The sequence below is a fragment of the Canis lupus genome, chromosome 12 (genome assembly GCF_048164855.1).
Source record: "Canis lupus baileyi chromosome 12, mCanLup2.hap1, whole genome shotgun sequence".
In the NCBI taxonomy this organism is placed as follows: Eukaryota; Metazoa; Chordata; class Mammalia; order Carnivora; family Canidae; genus Canis; species Canis lupus.
In genome coordinates this window covers 26,081,448-26,097,622 of record NC_132849.1, presented here as the reverse complement: position 1 = coordinate 26,097,622, position 16,175 = coordinate 26,081,448, and the positions used below count along the sequence as shown (strand labels likewise).

The window sequence follows — 16,175 nt, the reverse complement described above, 5'->3', positions numbered from 1 at the left end:
TGACTATGAAGTCACCATTCACACCGTCAGGCCTCCAGGAACCAGATCTCAGTCATCTTTGAGGTTCTTCCTTCTTCTCGCTTACTCTTCAAGTTGTGCGCATTTGACATTCTTTCCCTTTTTCCAGGCCTTCTTCCCCACCCCCTTCCTTTCGGCTAGGACTAGTGCAGTAGACACTCATGTATTCACTGCTCCTCTCTCATCCAGTTTGAGCTGTGATCCCAGCTTTTCAGCCTTGTCTTGTCTCTCCTTACCTTTCTAGCTCCTCTTGTACTGCAGTCACAGCACCACCTTCTGTGCTGTTCTAGAAATAGCAACTCTGTGTGCTATTTCTAGACTTTTCTCTTTTCCTGCCTCAGCTCCTGTTGGTCCTTCATCTGCCCCTGTTGCCACCTGTTTGAAATCCTGACCACCTTTCAAGGTCAAATGCCACCTTCTCCATGGAAACCTCTTCTGATTCCAGGTGGAACTATTCTCCTGCTTCTTGGGTCCCACATGGCAGTCTGCTGTGATCGTTATATTTCATGTCTTATCTGCATCCCTAGTAGGTGCCCAGTCAATATTAAAGGAATGAAGGACTGTCGTGCATATTTTTAGCTGTGTCAGCTAATAGAGCAACATTTAGCATCACAGGTGGGCTTTGGAGGTAAGCAGAGGTAGATTAAAAACCCCAGCTCTGGGGATCCCTGGGTGGCTCAGCAGTTTAGCGCCTGCCTTTGGCCCAGGGCACGATCCTGGAGTCCCGGGACCAAGTCCCGTGTGGGGATCCCAGCATGGAGCTTGCTTCTCCCTCTGCCTGTGTCTCTGCCTCTCTCTCTCTCTCTCTCTCATAAATAAAAAATATATAAATAATCTCCATTAAAAAAAAACGGCTCCCACACTTACTGCTGCACCCCTGTGAACTTCAGCTTCTTCACCTGCAAAGTGGACATAACCATAGTCCCTGTCACTCATGAGATGGTGTGCCTAAAGTCTTCACAGAATGCAGAAGTCCTACTAAATGCTTAATAAAGGTTGCCTATTACTCACTTCTCCTGTATGTTGGTTTGATCTCTGAGGCTGATCGTTATTCTGTTGAGCAGAATAAAAGAAATGCCAGATACTGACTTTGGGAAGCTATTTACAGTTCAGACTCTTCCGGATAGGAAGCTGAGTTTCCCTCTCACGTGGATCTAGACTCTCTTCCCTTCTTTTCTCTGTGATGTGGTAGTGTGAGGACAGTACCTAGTACTGCCTGTGCTCTGGTCCCAGTCCACTTTGCCTGTGCTGGGTCTCCCTGGGAAGGCCACCCTCCAGCCCTCAGGTTCAGGTCCCTCATTGCTCTCTGCCTGACTTTCCATACAGTTGTTTCCTCCTCCTTTTCAGCCCCCGGGTGGGTGGATCCCTGGGGTCAGCTTGTAACTGTGAGCACCTGCCCTCCCCCAAGAGAGAAGGAATGTCAAACTTGTGGGTCCCAGAGCAGGCAGGAGCCTTAGAAGCCGTCTTTGTAACCCCTTACTTCACAGGAGTGGACATTGAGACCCAGAAGTTGAGTGGCTCACCCAGGGTTATGCAGCTGTTAGTTGTCAAGTTGGGTTCAGAGTGAACTTGCTGGTTCCCAGTCCTGTGTACCCTGCATCACTCCAAACAACCCCAGGCCCTCTCCCCAAACCACCATCACCCCATGCTGGGCTGACACTTGACACTTCCTGACCATTATGTGCTTGGGTTACATCACCAGGCCCTGAGAAGCCAGGCCAGTACCTGAGGGATGATTGTCTGCTTCTGAGAATTTCAGGGCCAATCACAGCCCCAGGTACTTCTAAGGTTGTCTGCTTGCTCTTGTGACCATTTTACATCAGATGTCCCTTGGAATTAAGAAAGTGCATTAATATGCAAAAGGCAGCCAGCCCAGGGCACCAAGGCAGGTTCCTTCTTTGTCCTGAGGCAAGGCTGGGACAACACATAAATGCAGGATGTGGTACACACTAAGTTGAAGGAGTATGCATCACAAATACATGTTACCATAAGATCTAGTTCCTTTAAAGCTTTATCACGTGATAATGGGGGCATATTTGCAAATATAACTGTAGCTCCACTGCTCACTAACAGCAAAACAAATCTGTCTTGTGGATGCCTGCCCCCTCCACCCTAGTCCTTTCTCCCTCTCACAGTCTATTAGCAATGTCCCTCCCCACCCAGGAAGATAGATTCCCTACCATATTAACCTTCCCACAGGGCCTTTGCTCTCCACGGAGAAAGCTTGGACAAGGGGCAAAGTTTCACATCTGGGACTCGGTGGTGGACTTCTACATAAGAGGACAGAGACATCAGCTGTGTGTGGAGAGTCCTTCCTGGTGACCCCGAAACCCTATCCCCAGGATGCAGGCTTGACTCAGAAGGCCAGGCCACAGTATTTTCCCTTTTCTATTTGATGATGCAGCCCTGGCTTCACTCAAGTTTGAGCTCTTGCATGATACCTCCCCCAGATGAGAGGGCAGCTGGCTGACATTCTCCCTCCTCTGAAGATCGGCCCCACGTTGTGTCATCTTTGTCATTTGCTGCCTTGTGTGCATTGTGTCTAGATGCCGCTGACTGCGAGCTCCTTGGGAGTAGGAATTGGGTATCGTGTTTCATATTCATCTTTGTTCCCCTGTGAGGCTTCACACAGAGCTTTGTAAACACTCCCTCTGCACCCACTGCGAATGGAGGAAGGAAGAAAGGAGTGAGTGAGTGAGCAAGTGAGTGAGGAGTGTCCTAGGTGAAGACAGCATGGCTCCCTTCAACCCTGTTTTATAGGCTTGGTGCCCATGGCTTTTTTTTTTTCTTTTCCCCTTTGTCAGGTGGCTCGACTCTTTCATTTTGTCTCCTCTTTGGACCTCAGAGAAGGGCAGGTAACCCCGTTGAGAGGTGTGACTAACTCCAAACTGATCCAGTCGGGTAGAGAGGCCAGCCCCCACCTCTGCCCACCAGCCTGTGGTCTGGATCCGAACCAGGTGTTTCTCCTACCGACACCTGTGTGTGTACGTGTGTGTTAATCCCAGAGCCAGTCCCACTTCAGTGTCCTTCCAGAGCCTCTTTTTTGTGTTAATTCAGTAGCATCTAACATGTGATTAACTTACTTGAGTTTTTCTTTGTTTAATGCCCGAAGAATGAGTTGAATTTGATGATTGATGCTGTTTTGGGAGAAATCGTCTTTCTTTCTTCTTTGTCAATCTAATGTTATGTCAAAACCAAGGCCCCTCATCTTTATCCAGCATGATTATTATCCTGCTTGCCATTGATGTGGAGCATGTGTAGCTATAGAGGTTAACTGTGTTAGCGAGTGGGTACCCTTCTAGAAGGAAGCATTAACTCTTTTTGAATTACCAGTGGGAAATGTGGTTATGCTGGTGGCTTTGTTATCAATTGTTTGACTCACTAAAACCTGTTGTCTTTATTTTCTTTGTCATTAGTTATAGGCATTCGGTACCTGGGAAGGCTCTGCTGGAGCCTTCCCCTGTGACTTGGTGTGTTCCTCTGGAAAAGAGGACCTCATCAAGGGCTTGCAGCCAAGCTTAGCTGCTATGCTGAATCTGGGCTCTGTGGGCCCTAATGGCAGGCATCCTATTAGTGGTAAATTGTTTTGCTTGGAATACGAGATTATTAAAGGTCTGGATTTTCCAAGAACATACCCCCGCCCCTAAGAAAAACATCAAAAGGAGTACTTGGCTGGCTCAGTCAGTAGAGCAGTAGATCAAGGGTAACTCTTGATCTCAGAGTCGAGAGTTTGAGCCCCACCACGTTAGGGATAGAGTTTACTTAAACAAAGTAATAATTTTAGAAAAGAAAAACATCAAAACATACAGAATTTGGTGTGTGTTGGCTGAGTGGCTTTCTCATTTCTTACCAGTTGAGGGAGAAAATTAAAGATCTCAGATTGAAAAAAAAAAAGATCTCAGATTGATAGGTCAGTGATACAACTTATTTCTTGAAGTCTAATTTTCTAAGAGTTTTAGCTAGAAAAAAAAAAAAGATTAAATAATCAGAAATGGATTACCCTCCCTTGTTCCAAGGCACTTCTGTGGGATTTCTGGGGCTTCTAGGAGCACCACTGGAAGAACCACCAGGACATGTTGTGTTGATGTACACAGAAAGCAGCGAGGTGGGTTTGTTAAATAACATGTAAACAAGCAACAATAACAAAACTAGACAGACACACTTATCACAGCATAGGGAATGAAGAGCTAAAGAGTACAACAGATTATAAGTAAGTAAGAGATTTGTTGTCATGGAAGGCCGAGTATATCTCCCTTTCCAATGCCATGATGATAGGCTATGGAGAGGGTCTTCCAGAGGTGGGCTGGTAAGGATGGTACTGACATATGGTATGACAGGCCCAGGGACTGGCTCAGATGTACCTGAAGTAGGCTGACCTTGGTTCATGAAAGGGCCCCAGCATTCTTAGCTTTTCTTATGTCTCACATTCCAAGCTGAGTGTTGGCTGGGGAGGACATCAATGCAGGAATTTAAACACACACACACACACACACGCACGCACACACACACACACACACACACACTGGAAACTACTCCTCCATCAGAGTTACCATGGGAGACCCAACATTTATTCTAGAGATTTTCAAATAATTCTAGAAACCCTTATTTTGGTATTGTAGTCAGAGCCAGATAATGGGCCACAGAAGAGGGTCATAGATTCTTGAACTCAGAATTTTCCACTTGGAAGGGAATCTTGTTCAAATACTTTAATTTGCAAGGCTGAGAAAGACCAAGGCGACTTAGTCAAGGCCCTTCATAGCAGAGTTGAGACTAGGCTCTCTGAGTGGACAGTGACTAAATATACTGCCTCTTCCTTCTCTTTTCTCATTTGTTTATTATTATTATTTTTTAAGATTTTATTTATTCATGAGAGACACAGAGAGAGAGGCAGCAACCTAGGCAGAGGGAGAAGCAGGCTCCTTGTGGGGAGTCCGATATAGGACTTGATCGCAGGACTCTGGGATCACGTCCTGAGCCAAAGGCAGATGTTCAACCACTGAGCCACCCAGGTGTCAATATTATTATTATTATTTAAAATAGTTTCCATGTCATTCTTTTTTGATCTAGATGGCATTTTTCAGCATCATGCAAGCCCTGTATTTACAAAATGGGATCCTCAAGGTGATCTTGGGAAAGTGCTGTGTTTGTAAAAATGAAACGGTAATGATTCCTTAAAGGTAATATACATTTATGGTATAAAATTCTAAAAGCACAAAAGAGAGCGTGCAGTGAAGAGTAGGTCTCACTCCTGTCCCTGTCCTCCATTGGTCCAGCTGATTTAAAAGAAACCTGTGACCTTCTGGCAGGCACTTTCAAAGATGTGTTCATTTGTCCATTAACATGGTATAATTGACACTCCCATCTCCTTAGCAGACAAAACTGCAAAGACCTCCTCTGTCATGGAATGAAGTGGCAGCTCTGAGTGACAGACAGGTGACTAAGAAATACACTTCTTTTTCCACCTGGTCCCCATCTTCACCTACCCACGTCCTCCCAGGCTAGGTCATATGTAGTTTCCTGTGTGTGCCTGGCCTCTCAGATGTGCACCCTCTGTCCTTGGCACCCTTCAACCCTCTGGCATTTCTCATACACTCCTTGAAGGCAGAGCTCAAGTTCCTGCTCAACAGGATACTCCTTCAGGTCTGGGCCCCTGGCCGGTGCACTGGGGTGGAGGTACGGATTTCTGGTTGTGGCACTTTACTGAAGAGATTGCTCAGGAAATGGCCACCAGTTCATTTATTCAACTCCTTGACCCCCAGCATATATCAGATAGAGTGGCAGACACCAAGGCTACACTAGTAAATAAAACAAGCAATCCAGGGGGAAAGACAAACCAACAAACAACATTAAAGTTAAATACAATCGTGTGGAGTGCTACAAAGAAATACAGACTGTACTGAGAGCATATGTCAGGGAGCAGAGATGGTCAGAGAAAACTTCCCTGGAAGTGCAAGCACACTCCATTGAATCTAAAGTGCTGTGGTTTCTAAGATACATTGTTATCTTCTATACCACTAAGGAAGAAAATATTGCCAATTAAATTAGGACATAATGCTTTTGCGCTTAGAATGTTAACTTCTACTTATTGAAAGGACTCTTAGAATTGTGTAGACATAGAATCTTTATGCGTCACTTTTGTACATACATTAAAGGGAACATATAAGTGCAATAAACTGAGGTCTCCTAACATCAATTCTTGACTTTCTGTGTCTGACTCTTCAGAATCACTTTGCAGTGGAGCTCATCAGCAGCCATTTGACCATGCTGTATCACTCTCTGCCTTCCAGAGCACTGGTGATACAGAGCTATTGTCTCTGGGATTTTCATCTGTGCTGCTGATACCCACTCAGAAATGCTGTCACTTTCTTGATCTTACCAGAGGTGTCAGTGGAATGTGTTTCAGACAACCTGGACTCACATTTCTTCTTCAGGTGGTTCTTAATGGTTTCTGAATGGAACACTCAGTTCAGCTCAGTTGTCCAGTCCATGCCATGGCAATAACAACTAAATGCATTCATATGTAGGCAATAACAGTGATGTCAAGGCAACAATAATTGTAAAACACATCCCATTTCAGAGATGAAAAAATATATGTCTTGAAATTGATGAAAATCATTTACAAGGAATCTAGGTGTAAGTGAGTGCTCTAGTTATTCTAGTGAGTGATGTCAAGGCTCTGGGTGGGTGTTTCTGTGAGTCTCCTAGTCACGAGAATGGCAGTTCCACCACACTCAGAGGCAGAAAACAGGGAGCAGGATCAGGCCTTTCTTCTCTTAAGAAGAGAAAAACACCTTTCCCAGAAATCCCTTAGCAGATTTCCCCTTATCTTCCATTGGGCAGAGTTGCATCCCATAGCTATCCATCACTACAAGGGAGATTGGGAAATTTGTTTTTTTCCCATTATGTCAAGAATGGGGTTGGGATGACTTTTGGATGGCCAACTAACAGTATATACCCCTGTGGGAAAATTCTTTTGAGATATAGCAAATTAACCTGAAACACTGTAGGACTTCTCAAAGGCTTTAATATAGTAATGCGGCTCATTGAATTATGGAGAAGATGGTATTAAGCTTTAACAGACTTAGGGGATCTGAATTTATTTTCCCAAAACAGGGGACCCAACTTTGCGAGTACCAGTGAACAACTCTTGGTTGTACCCAGAATAATAAAACGGAGGTTCTCCAGAGCAGAGCCAAAGTGACAGGGTGGATTTGGGGTTTGTGGAACATGAATGGGAATGAAGTTTTGAGAGGAGACTAAGCATGGGTTAAGAAGTTTACAAATGAGAGCCATATCAATTATAACCATCTCAGAATGTTTTGACAGATAAAGGCTAATTTGTTTTCAATATTCTTGTATCCATGCCACTATGATTACCCCTGAGTCAGGACTGTGTTGATACAGAGCTATTATTTTCCTTTTTTCTTTCCTAACCTCTGCCACTTCCAGCTTCATGATGCTAGTGATATTGGAGCTAGGCTGGCTAGCTTCTGTGAGTGGAATTGAGTGCTTTGCCGAAAAGCACATGTATGGTGCCTGCTGCTGCTTGCTCTCAGATACATTGCTGAGCATTTGCAGGGGCTGGCAGACACATTGATGGAATTAGTCCTTGACCATTTATTTGGGTTTGAGGTCATGAAGCCCCCTCCTTGTCCTGCTGGCCGGATGTGCTCTTGTGATTTTTTATTTCAACAGCAACTGTGTGTCTCAGGCAGTAGTATCATCACCACCATTATCACTATCCGGATTCATCACCATCCTCATCATCCTCACCATCATCATAATTGGCATTTCTTGAATGCTTGCTACACACTGGGCTTTATAATGGATATTATATGGGCATAATCTCATGTAATTCTCACCTTAATCTTACCATGTGGATGCTCCTTGGCAGAGATGAATATTGAGGCAGAGAGAGGTTGAGGTCATCCAGCTATTAGTACTAGGACTGTAATTTGACTCTGGGTCTGACTCTAGAACCCTTAATCTTCACTTTCTGTAGTTTCTGATATGGCACCTTTGTGTGGTTATTTGTGCATTTGTCTATTTACATTTTGTCCAAAATTGAGCTGTATTTTTGGTGTTTCCTAATAACACCTAGCTCAGTGTCTTGCCCAGAGAATGTCCTTGATAAATAATTCTTAAAAGTGACCAAACGGGAGGTTGATGGAAAGCGAACCAGTAAGTGGTCTTCCTGGGTGTGAACCTAACACTGAATTACTTTTTTTCAGAATCCATTTTTGTTCTATGGTCCTCTCATTTCTCTTAAGTCCCTATGAAATAATTGTGGGTCATTGGCTGATAGATTTTGGAGGGGATTATACTGGGCAGCTAGTCCCACCTGGCTTTGGTGGCACAGACACCCCCACACACACACCACACACACACACAGTTGTTAATGTCTAGAAAGTAAGCTCTCCAACCCCTTGGCCGCCATCGTGCAGAGTGGTGTCCGAGGCCACCAGGGCAATTATCTCTTACTTAAAATTCTAATTGTATATATTTGTTTATTTAAATAATTTTCTTTTTTGCTGTTAGTTTCCTAGAGATGTTCTTTATCTTTGGTAGGTTGAGCACTGATCTTTTTCATACTTTAATGCATCTTTGTTTTTATTCTGACATTTCTTCTAGACCTGTCTGCAAGCTCCTTTTGTTTTCCCCCTTCCCTCTAATGAACTCATTCTGCATTTACTCCTTTATCTAACTGGCTTTTTGACTAGTTACTTCTGTGAACTGCTGTGCTTTGCTTTGCTGGCCATTTTCATTGCTTTTTTCTCCCCCTTAAGTAAAATGAAAAAAGTCCTCCAAACCCTCTATCATGTCGAAGGCATCCTACTAAGCTGTTGTGCTCCTTGTTTGTTTCATCAATTCCACTCCTAACCCAGAGCCCTCTTGTTAGCTGTTCCCACTGATTTTGTGCTGCTTTGTTGGTTCTGTTCTATCTGTTTTGCCTTATTGTCCCTAAGACCTCCAGCCCTGTAGGACTACTCTTGCCTTCATTATCCAAATAAAATACCTCCTCCCTCACCCCCTGCTGCCCCATGTACCTGTGAGAAGTCTGCACACCCTCCAGTATTTCTGATGATGCCCAACTTCATCTATTTGCTTGGTGGTTATTTACTTGCCTGTCTCCTTGTGCTCAAATCCCAACCCAGTTCTCAATAACCCCAGTCTATGACCAGCCCTTAGCCCCCTCTCAGAGTCCTTCTTCCCCAAACACTAGCTCCCCCTCTAGCCCCTGAGGTGCCCCTGAGGCAATGCAGCTCTCCCTGAGCCTGCACTCTGATCCTTTTCACTCTGACACAGATTCTCTCATCCAGACAGCAAGGACCTTCCCTTTCATAAGTATAATGGATTGATCTTGCTTTCCTAAACAAAAGAACAATTTTTCCCCTGAGATGAATTCTGTGGCTCTCTCAATATGAAGTGGTTATAGTCAGCAGGGTTTTTTTTTTTTCTTAGTATCATTTTTTTCCTTCCTGATTCATTACCTTTTGGGTATTTTATGAAGCTCAAATGCGAGAGTGGAAGTAAATGTGCCTCATAAACAGTAACATGAACAGATAAGAGAAATTGCTGTTGTCATAAATTTTAAAATATACTGGCTGAATTTTATTTCCTTTGAAAAGAGTAAGGACTGAACACATAGATTATTAGGTTTTGATCTTTCTGACCAGATCCTTGTGTACTGGGAACTGAGCAAAATGTGGCTATGTAGGGATTTTTATTTATGTAAAGCCAGAGAAGCAGCAAACAACTCCTCAAGAGCAGGAACTGCAGGCAGTAGTCATTTCCTTGGCCCTGGGTCTGTCTCTGGCTCTAGTTTATCATGTGATGTGGGCATCTGAAGGAGACGAAGGAGCTAGGAGCCAGAGGAACAATTGTTGAGACCCACAGGAAGCCCTGGAATATTCCAGACCTTGACCCTCTCAGTGCTTCCAGCAAGTACACCAGGCATCTGCCCTTCTGCAGAGTCCTTCCAGGTCTTGAGTTCCACCTTGCTGACTGTCAGAACCCCTCTTGGCCTTTGTTGTGTCTGTTGCCGACAACTGCCTGTGGTCTGTGGGGCAGACCCCTGATGTGTGCCCCCTCCTGTGTTGTATCCAGGGACAGGGTGCCTTATCGGAGAGACTCCGGAGCTTCAGCATGCAGGACCTCACCACCATCAGGGGTGATGGTACCCCTGCCCCCTCCAGCCCCCCACCACCGGGGTCTGGGCGCGCCAGTGGCAAACACGGCCAGCCGAAGATGTCCAGAAGTGCTTCTGAGAGTGCTGGCAGCTCAGGTAGGTGTCATTTCACTTTTCCCCCTTTCCAGTTTCCAGGCCTTGCTTTTGCTGAGAGCGGCCCAGTCTACCACATGGCATGTCACCTGGAGTTGCCCTCAACACAGATGTCCATCAGATCACGCCAGGCCAGCTGAGAAGCAGAGCACCACTCAGGCCCAGATGGGAGGCTTGGCCTGGGGACTCTGACCAAGGGCAGGATTAGGCCACCCACGCCAAAGGGCCTTGTCTACTCCATCTGATTATCTGAGGTTTTGGGGATGGTTGGGGTGCCTGAACCAAGCCTGGAGGCAACAGGCACAGCTGGACCTGGACCAAGGCAGCTTTCTTTGTTCTCTTCTTGTCTGACCCTATACTCCCAGGAGGGCTTCCCTGTCTTGAGCACCTGAATGTCTCCTCCTACCCACCCAGGACTTATGGCTCTTGTGATCCCTTTGCCCTACATAAATGTTTCCTGTCCTCTTTCCCCACTCTACCATTTCTTCCCATCCTTGAGTCCCCATTCACCATGCTAACCCTCAGCCGCTATGTGCCATGGGCCATACTAGCTCTGAGGTCTGATTCCTGCGGAGGCCATGGCTTTATGGAAACCACACCTCTATCACCAATGTCTACTTCTGGTTGTCAAATGCCTCACATAAGGTTGCTTGCATGAGGATCGGCTTGGGGACCCTGTTAAACATGCAGAGTCCTGAGCCCATCCCCAGAGGATCTGGTAAGTCTGGGATGAGACCCAGATATGTGGTGGTGTGGAGGTGCAGTCATGTTTGTGACCCACTGGTGTCTGATCCATTGGTGGGTTTCAGGCTTACAGAGGGCACGGGTATGGATTAGGGGGGGTAGGGACCTGGGCCAGGACTCACATCTTCCCAGACCATTCCTTGGAAAGATTCGGAGACCTTGGCTCTCAGGAGCTGAGCACTGCTGGGTTCATGGTGAAGGGGGGAAGGAGATAGCTCTGGATTGCCACTTCTGTTGCTCACCCTTGGTGGAAAAGTGAGCCTCATGGATGGGAATTGGACCACCCTCTTGAAGCTTGTGGCTGTGATATGTGTCTGGTGGCTACCCTGCTCTTAAACATAGAAACAGGGCCATGCCAGCCACCTGGACTCTGACCCTGTGCCATGAGGTGTACCCTGCAGGGGGCATCTTGGCCCCAAGCCTCAAAGACCCCAGCTGACTTTGAGGGGTCATGGACAGGAGTGGGAAAGAAGAGGCCCCATGGCTGCCCTAGGAATGATGACTCACATGCCCCGCCAGGGAGAGAACAGCACACACCCAGGGCAGATGTCCATCAGTTTCCTCCCTTCTGACAAATATCCCACTTTATCCTGGCCCCAGGTTTGAATATTGTGGCTTTTTTTTTTTAAAAAGATTTTATTTACTTATTCAAGAGAGGCACAGAGAGAAAGAGGCAGAGACACAGGCAGAGGGAGAAGCAGGCTCCATGCAGAGAGCCTGACGTGGGACCCGATCCTGGGACCCCAGGATCACGCTCTAGGCCGAAGGCAGGCATTAAACTGCTGAGCCACCCAGGGATCCCCATATTGTGGCTTTTTTGTAGGAGGGGAAATGTTTTAACTCTGGCAGGGTTGGGAAGGTAGAAGTTTGGCTGTAGGGGTGAGGTTATCTCCTGAATGAACCCTCCCCCAGGTGAATTTAGAATGGACTCCCAGAAGGCCAGGCAGGAAGGAACCTCAGGGATCATTCAGTCTAACCCTCAGGCTTTAACAATGAAGAGACAGAGCCACAGCAAAGGGAATGGTCACCAGGGTCACCCACTGATTGGTATTCTCCTGGGGCCTCTTGACTCCTGGGCCAGTGCCGCCTGGGTCTCACCCATTGACCGACTAGGTTTCCTGGAGCATCTACAGCTTCTGACTTACTGGGCACTGTCTCAGAAATATGAATAGGAACTGGAATTGGGTATTACCTCTACCTTTGCTCAGCTTATTGGCTATAGAGCCTCAAATAAAAACTGTTATTTGGAAGAAAAACAGGTCCCTATTCTGTGAGGCTCAGAGGCAGAGCGGGAACCAATGGGATAAAGTTGGGTTAAGTTCCAAGGGGGCAGCTGCTTACTAGCTGTGTGACCTGGGCTAGCTCTTACCCTCTCTGAACCTCAGATTCTGTATCTGTATACAAGGAATAATAATACCCTTTTGTAGGGTCATCTTAAGGATTTGAGTAAGCTAATCCTGTAAAAGTGCTTAGGATCATGTCTGGCACTCTATATAATAGCTGCTATTATTGTTCCTGTTATAATCTTATTCACCTTTGAAAGCACTTTGTAATAGGAAAATGTCCAAGAGGGAAATGGGCTGCCTTGCGAGGTGCCTGACACTGGAAAGGCCCAAACCAAAGTTGAATGATTCTATGTTGTCATAGATTCTATGTTGTCACTATAAAGTGAGCCAGGTGGAGGAAGTTATGAGAGACTCAGAGAGGTCGTGGACTGTGCTAAGGCCACACAGGACCAGATCCAGGCCTTCTGCCTAGACCCCTCCTTGGTGTATTATTTAGGGCAGCCTCAGAATTTGGGGAGGGGAGAATGCTGGTAAGGTCTGAAGGCAATGGGAAGCATCTCCTGGGCTTTGACCATTTTCCCAGACCAGCACTAGATAGAAATGGGTTTGGGATGCTTTGTTTCGGTGCTGGCCTGCTGCCTTACATTAGCAATGATGCCCGCTGCCCTCCGCCACACTCCAGGAGGCAGGAGGGTCACTCTGGATGCCAGCTGGGGGAGTTCATGGAGAACCAGAGAACCCGCCGCCGTGCTGCAACAGGCTGCAACCCACCTGTGCTCCCCACTGCTCGCCCTTGGCCACAGCATCTGTGATTCTCTGTGCTCCCCACTGCTCGCCCTTGGCCACAGCACCTGTGATTCTCGGGACTGGGAAGGGAGGTGCTGACCCAGCAGGGACGGCAGGGACTATGTGGCACTCCCTCCAGCTGTTCTGGGGCCTAAAATAAAAGTTTTCTCAGGAAAACAGATAGGTGAAAGATGACCCAGGGCCAGGGCTTGGGGCAGAAGCACTCAGAATAGAGGCTCTGGAGCATTTGGGGATCGAGGTACCTGGAAGGAAGTCTGGCAAAGAGGCCCAGTTACAAAGGGCTCGTGTCCCCTCCCTCACTGGCTGTGTGGGCCTTAGACACTGGGCATGGTCAGGTGAGGCCCGAGTCTGGGCTTCCATCCTGGCAGGGTGGGCCTCTGCAGAGCAGCAGATGCTGTGCTAGCAAGGCAGACATTGCCAGGCAGTTGCCAGATTTGCTCCCACTGGGTGTAGGTTCAGCCTCTGACCCTCTCTCAGAATGATACCCCAGGTGATCACTACCAGAGAATTTGAGCTCGGCACGGAAGATGAGCACAGTTCCCTTCAGCTTTCTCCTCTGAGAAGAAGGTACGGTTATCCCTACTCAGCCTAGATCTTAGGGTTGTAAGGAGAGAAAACAAGAGAATTTGCAAACCCTGGACAGGTAAGAAGTGGTGGCTAGACCCCTGGAGTTGTATTCGTGGTTGGGCAGAGGCAACAGTTTCAATGTACATACAGGCAGATCTTGAGAACATGATGCCTAGTGAGAAAAGTACAAAGCCAACTGAGATATTATGTAACAGTGTATATAAAATAAAAAGACATGGCCTATGGTGTAAAATAACAATATGGAGTTTCCAGGAACACATTGCCCTCCCTCCCTCATAGAATTTTGTTAGACACCATTTATTGAAAGCTTGGCATTGAACCCAGGAAGGGTGCAGAGGATGTTAAAAGAATGATCCTTGCCTTCCATGAATTTGGAGATACTCGGTCACCATGTATTTAGTAAGCACCTGCTGTATACCAAGGCCCAGTTGTTCACCCAGACCAGTGGAGTTTGCAAGGCAACAGCCAATTAGGTCTTTGACCAAATGACTGACACTAAGCACTCTGGAGCGGCAATGGTCAGTCTGAGAAGGTTTCCCGGAGGTCATTTGGAACTGGAAGGCATAGAGAGGAGGGCTGTGTAGGCAGGTGTGGTTGGATTTATTTCTCAGAGGACACAAGGACTGATCTCTGTGGGCCAGGCAAGGGCATTTTCTAGCACCTGAGAGGAAGCTGAAGCTGGAATGATCTCATCCTCCACCTTGGTGTCTCTACAGAGACCCACATCCCTGGGACCCCTATATTTGAACACACTGGAATCCCACACCTCACTGGGGCCTCCCTTTTTGTCTGGGGCTAGCTCCTGTCAAGTGAGGGATATCACTGATGATGTCCCCCATCCCCACAGTGTGTACCTGCTGCTCTACCTGCAGGACCCGGAAAGGTGAGTAAGCAGCCAGCCTCTGTGCGGTGCGCTGGACTCTTGCCTCAGGAGGAGGTTCTAACCATAAGCTGGTACCTGACCTTGGGGCTCCCTTTCGGCTGCATAGTCTGGGGGGAGTCAGGAGGTTAACCACCTAAAATGACAAACCTGTATTCTGTTACAGCATCTGCAGGCTAAGAATTCAGCAGCAGCTTAAATAGGTGGTTCTGGGTCAGAGTCTGCTAAGAGTTATAGTCAAGATGTCAGCCAGGGCTGTAGTCCTCTGAAGGCTTGACTGAACCTTGAGGATCCACTCCTAAGATGCTTCTCTTGTGGCTACTGGCTGCAGGCTCAGGTTCTTCCCACATGGGTCTCTCTGGGGCTGCTTGAGAGTCCTTACAACATGGTGACTGGCTTCACCCAAAGTGAGTGATCCAATAGAGAGAGAGGACATGCAGGAAGCCACAGTGTGTTTTAGGATAGGACCTAGACTTTGAAGTCACACACCACCACTTCTGTCTTCTTCTGTTTGTTGGAAGTGAGCCATTAGGTTCACCCCACGCTCAAGGGGAGGAGGATTCATCTCCACCTCTTGAAGAGAGGAATATCAAAGAACCACCGCAGAGTCATATTTCCTTGTGCTCTGGTGATGAGGACGTGGGAACCTACCCAGGTCCTCTGAAGCAATAGAGGATGATAGTTCCTCCCTATAGTTCAGAGTTTTTGGTCCAGGTGCAGCCAAGGGAGCCCTGGTTCTGCTTTGCCACTCACTAGCTATGGAATTGTGCGTGAACCACCTAACCATGCTGAGCTTTGATTTCGTCATCTTAAAATAGACCTAAGGATCCCGCTTCCTCACCTCACTAAGTGGTTGTGAAAATGTCTGTGAAAAGGCTTTTTATTATAGCCGGAAGCAGCCAGGAAACCTCAGGGAAAGGGGAGGAGCCTGGCATTTCCCAGGCCTGGATGGGGACTCCTGCTGCTGCCCTTCCTGAGAGGAAGGTGTAGCCATGGCCACCCCGCCTTTGGCCATGTTCTCTCCTGACCTGCTCCTGCTGTTGCCCTAACCTTGACTAGGCACATTCTGACGGGGGGATGGTGCTGGACTGGCCCACCTCCCCTTTCACCTGCCATGGGGAGTGCCCCCCATGGCAGAGCTGCCTCTGACTCCGAGGGCAGAAGGACACCCCTCCAACTGCCAGCCAGCATGCGGGAAGGAGAGGGAGGGGGGAGGCAAGGTCCTCGCTACTGTGCTACTGCCCATGTCCCCAGCAGCCGGGCCACTGAGGCATGGCCGTCCATCTCTCCCACAGTGGTAAGAGCAGGGGGCATGAGCTGTGTTTTCAGAAGTGTCCTGGTTTCCCTTCATTTCTTCATTTATGAGACTTCTCTAAGGCTTTTGAAAATCTATAGAAGACCTGGGGGTCTGGGAGACCATAAACCCAAAGTGAACTGACCATCAAAAGAGTGAAGCAAGTGGACAGTGGGTGGAGGGTGTCTAACTGATCAGCCCTGTGTGCCTCAGAGGCCTCCCAGTCCACATGAGAGACAGATATACAGATACACATACTGGTCTATATGGTGTGTG

At 47.3% G+C, this 16,175-nt stretch overlaps 1 protein-coding gene across 3 annotated transcripts in view; it reads left to right on the top strand.

Annotated features, from left to right (window-relative positions):
• Positions 1-16,175, top strand: part of REEP1 (receptor accessory protein 1) — a 101,320-nt gene that overhangs the window by 76,086 nt on the left and 9,059 nt on the right. For 2 of the 3 annotated variants that reach the window (XR_012004351.1, XM_072770110.1), the window contains exon 6: positions 10,126-10,303. Coding sequence is in view for 2 of the 3 variants with exons in the window: in XM_072770110.1 (XP_072626211.1) it covers positions 10,126-10,303 (178 nt within the window). In the remaining variant the exon portion in view is untranslated. Of the gene's footprint in view, positions 1-10,125; positions 10,304-14,572; positions 14,609-16,175 lie in introns of all 3 variants that reach the window. The other variant, XM_072770109.1, reaches the window with a different exon arrangement.